Here is a 4403-nt window from a genome sequence, read left to right on the forward strand (position 1 = left end):
AGCTAGTAAGCAGCGTGTGCGTGCTCCCAAAACCCGATATGGTCCTCTGCTCCCGCCATATCTGCCCCTCCCACTGATCGTACCTATCACACCACCCTCCGCCAGCTCCCCAGTCTCCTCCCTTACCCCGCGCCCCCCAGACAGGACTGGCCTTGGCCTCAGAGAGGACTCCCCTGGTTCCTCCCGGGCCAACCCCGAACCCCCTAAAAATTTAGAAAAGCACCCCTCTAAGAAGACCCGTAGTCTTTTTCTTCTTAGGTCCCTCTGTGCTGAGTGCCACCTCTCTGGGTTCCAGATCCCTTCATCGAGGCCGGCCCTTAGAATGAATTTAGGCCATACCTGCGCGATGGGGGAGTCGCACAGGGCCAGCAGTTCCCTCCTCGAATACAGTCCGTCATGTTGGAGGTCCATCAGCAAAGTGGGAAGGAGAGAGGGAGGGAAGGAGAGAGGGAGGGAAGGAAGGCTCCCATGCCTGTCCCACCCCTTCCACCAGAGACCCACGGATCTCCCCCCAAATCCCCGCCCGCACCCCCCACAGGCACCCTGTAACCTGAGTGATGAGCTGGACACGCCCCCCTGGCCATTGACTTCATTTGTCAAAAAGTTGCAAAAGGCGATCACATGACCCTGGGGATGCTGCAAAAGTCATAAGTGTGAAAATGGTTATAAATCACTTTTTTCAGTGTCGTAACTTCGAACAGTCACTAAGCGAATTGTTGTAAGTCGAGGACTACCTGTACTTTATCATTTTTTTCCTTTTTTGGGGGGTCATCAAGTTTTTGACACCTTGCTGGGCGACTGGTGGTACTCGGATATTGCCTTGTCCTAAAAGTGGTACAATGGGTGAAAAGGTTGAAAAGCCCTGCTTTAGGACTCCTGCTACAGAGTGCCTGAATATTACTGAATTATGACTTCTGGCAGCTATCTCAAGTTCTGATGAAATTGAAGTGGCAAAACTTTTTTTCTTTAATTTTATGAATTTTTTGTATTATATGCAAAATTTCAGCTTCCGTGTATGAGCAATAGAACTCCTCTGAGTGAGTCTCATGGCTGCCTTCAATTTCTTTTTCAGCAACCTGCATTCAAAATCAAACCAGCGAAATCTACCTGCTCAAAAAATTTTGGCAGGAGGTTTAGTTATTTCTTCAGCATATTGCAGAGATTAAAGAATGCTTTGGAGGCTGATAGCCAGTTGGTAGTACTGGTAGATATCTGGATATTCTAGTCCAGATAGCAGCATTCTCTGTTTAGCCCAAATTAGCCTTTTATTTTGGGTCATCTCTAAGATTTTAGTGACCCATCTGTCAGCCATATTATGTGATCTTAAATCTGAGCGACCTCATAATGTCACGCTCATAGATTGGTGATCACTTTCATCACCTAAATGTACATTAACCTCTGAAAAAAGGTAAACTTTTATCTCTTGATATGCAGAAGAGATCTAGCATGCTATTTGAGTGGGCTGAGTGGTATGTGTAAGGGTATATATAGTTATTATCCTTACCTTCCAAGATTTGAGGGTTACCTTTGGAAATTAAAGAGACTACGAACAGGACAGCAGTATCACTTTTGTTGCCTCTAGAAAGCCATGTGGATGATTGTCAAGAAATTCCTTTGGGAATTCTTTCTTTTGAGCAAACATGCAAAGATGGACCTAATTTAGCATTAAAGTCTCCAAGCAATATAATTATGGATTGAGGATACAGTGTGGATATATCATCTAGTATGACTTCTAAACATGTCCAGGAATCAGAATTATAATACAGGGATGAGTTTGGAGGAATGTATACATTTACCGGTATTAATTCAAACTCCTCATATCTAAATTTCACAGCTAAAAAAATGTGAAAACTTATCTTCATTGTATAGTTTCTCCCCCTTCCATTGCAATTCTTGCTTAATAAAAATACATAGTCAACCAGAGGGTTGTCCTTTATTCTTTATTTTTTGGGTGGGGGAAGCCCAACCTTGAAAGTCCGGAAGTTGTACTGGTTCATCCTCTTCAGTTAGACAGGTTTCCTGGATGGCTATTACATCAAATTTAGATAAGAAACTCACTAGTCCTCTGTCAACTACTACTTCCCATCCAGCTATGTTCCAACTCACAATTTGTATAGGACTCCCAAAAGCAAGATATTCTGACTGGGTTGGTTGACTAGGAAATAAGAGTACAGAATGTCAACTTGTTTCTGGAGCTGGATCAATATTGACTATGCTTTTTGTATAAACACAATTATTGTAAGATTCAACATTCCTCCTGATAAGTTGTAACTGTTGCTCTTCTTGATCTTGATTGCCAGTATTCCCCTGATTTAGATCTAAGACTGGCATTTCTACTAATGATTGAGGACTCCGATCATCTTTCTCATTTTATCGTACTGGGTAGTTAATTTGAACTTGTACTGTAATAGCCTACTGAGTATCCTTTTCCTTTATTTTTGCTTTTGACTAACACGCCTTCTCTTTTTATTTGTTGGGACCCAGACAACACGTTGTCTATTAAGTATTTGACTGTAAAACTAGAAAATTAATAAAATATTTATTTTATTATAAATATACATAAAAAAGAAGACTTACTTGCAGTGTCCATTATCTGAAATAAGTCCTTTATCTTTGGTTGCCTGGTGTCATTGCAGCCATGTCGTGTTTTAAGGTCTCCTCCCGACTGTATGTCTCCTTTTAAACTTTCTTTTCGAGTCCCTTTTTGTTTTTACTGTTACATTTTGTTTTTGCATCCTTGAGTGATTTGGAGGATTTTAAAACATACTCCCACTTTATCGGCAAATGCTTGAAGCCTTTTTTTCCTTGAAAAGATTTCGCTTCTCATCCAAGAAGCTTGTTCAGTTCTGAGTCAGACCTGAAGCAGCTTGTTGGATGAGAAGTAAAATATTTTCAAGGGAAAAAACCCCAAGAAAGTCCACTTGCCTTTTGAAAAGCATCTTTGGGACAACCACGACCTGAATGATTGAGAATCTCCTTAGACATGTTGGAATTACTAAAATCATGAAATGTAACTATCATAAAAGAGGGCAACAAATTGGAGCCTCCTTCAACAGATTCTCAGTAGAATTGATCTTTTTCAATATAATGGATCTATGATGGCCCTATGTTTATAAAAATAAGACTTTGGAGAAAAGAACTAGCTTTCTTTTCAAGTAAATAGCATTGGGCTTCTAATCACATTTTGCCTCTAGGGAGCATTCAGATATAAAAATGTTTGGTAGCTGAAATATTTGCCTCCATTTTTCAGAACTTTGGGCAGTGACGTTTTTTTTTAAAGTATTTTTTTCTTTAATCTTCAGTGGTTTTTTCTCCCTAGTAGATAAGCCTGGAATTATTATAGTGTATACTTCCTCCACTATTTCTGTATTATTTTAAATTAAGGTTCTTAAATGTTTGTCTCTAGTGATGAGAATGTGAACGAATGTTATTTAAGGAGACTTCACACGGTATCTTTCTTTTTTAGCCTGCATATCAAAATTTAAGGCAGCGGGTAGACAACTTCGTTTCCAACCATCTGGCAACTCATACATGGAGTCCTCACTTGAACAAGAACCAATTAAGAAATAATATCAGGCAACAGGTTCTTAAGTAAGTTTTACAAATTGTCCTTCTCTTTGGCTCTGATCAATTGGTTTCACTGGAAATATGCAGGATAAAATGTGATTTGATACGTATGTAAATATTTGGAAGATCTTAGATAGTGGTTACAGTTCAAAAATTGCTACATTTCTTATTTTGAAATTCAATGTGAATGTGTGAGGCTGCTATTCAAAATAGCCTGTAAGGTTTGGTAAGGACTGATAAGAGTAAAAACTCACCATAGCAAATATATTTCATGTAGCAGTTCATGCATTAATAAGAATATGGGAGATATAGTTCTTACTGAAACATCTTGTGTTTTATCTATGATTGTCAGCTTTAAAAGATCATGTCTAGATGTTAACATGATTAAAAGAAATTAATACTGCCTTCAAGTTTTTAATTATGTGGGTTTTTTCCTCCTAAATGATTTTTTTTATTTTAATTCATTGTATTTAATCAATTTGCAAGTTTGCAGTATAGCAGTGGTCCCCAATCTTTCTAACTTCACTGACCGGCCGCAGCAGAGGGGGGAGAGGGATAGTTTCGTGTACATGCCCACCGCTTGCACAAATGCAGGTTTGTGGGCTTGCCCACCGCTTGCATGGCCCAGTTCTCAACAGTATTGGGCCATGAATCAAGGGTTGGGGACCCCTGCAATATAGTACTGATGATGAATGAAAACAGAACTGAAGGACTATTTATAGATTTTAATGGTTGAACATTCATTTGTATCAACCTGTATCATTAAATTGATTTTAAAGGAATACATATTTTATAGGAGTAATTTAATGAATCTAAAGTATAAGAATTATTGATTT

The 4403-nt window shown here is 39.0% G+C and overlaps 1 protein-coding gene across 1 annotated transcript in view; it reads left to right on the forward strand.

The window, feature by feature from the left end:
• The window catches only part of BOD1L1 (biorientation of chromosomes in cell division 1 like 1), a 191747-nt gene that overhangs the window by 23994 nt on the left and 163350 nt on the right, over positions 1–4403 (forward strand). The window contains exon 5 of the mRNA XM_015814955.2: positions 3467–3591. Within this exon, the coding sequence (XP_015670441.2) occupies positions 3467–3591 (125 nt within the window). The remainder of the gene's footprint in view (positions 1–3466; positions 3592–4403) is intronic.

The sequence above is a fragment of the Protobothrops mucrosquamatus genome, unplaced genomic scaffold, assembly GCF_001527695.2.
Source record: "Protobothrops mucrosquamatus isolate PMUCROS unplaced genomic scaffold, P.Mucros_1.0 scaffold_97, whole genome shotgun sequence".
Classification (NCBI taxonomy): domain Eukaryota; kingdom Metazoa; phylum Chordata; class Lepidosauria; order Squamata; family Viperidae; genus Protobothrops; species Protobothrops mucrosquamatus.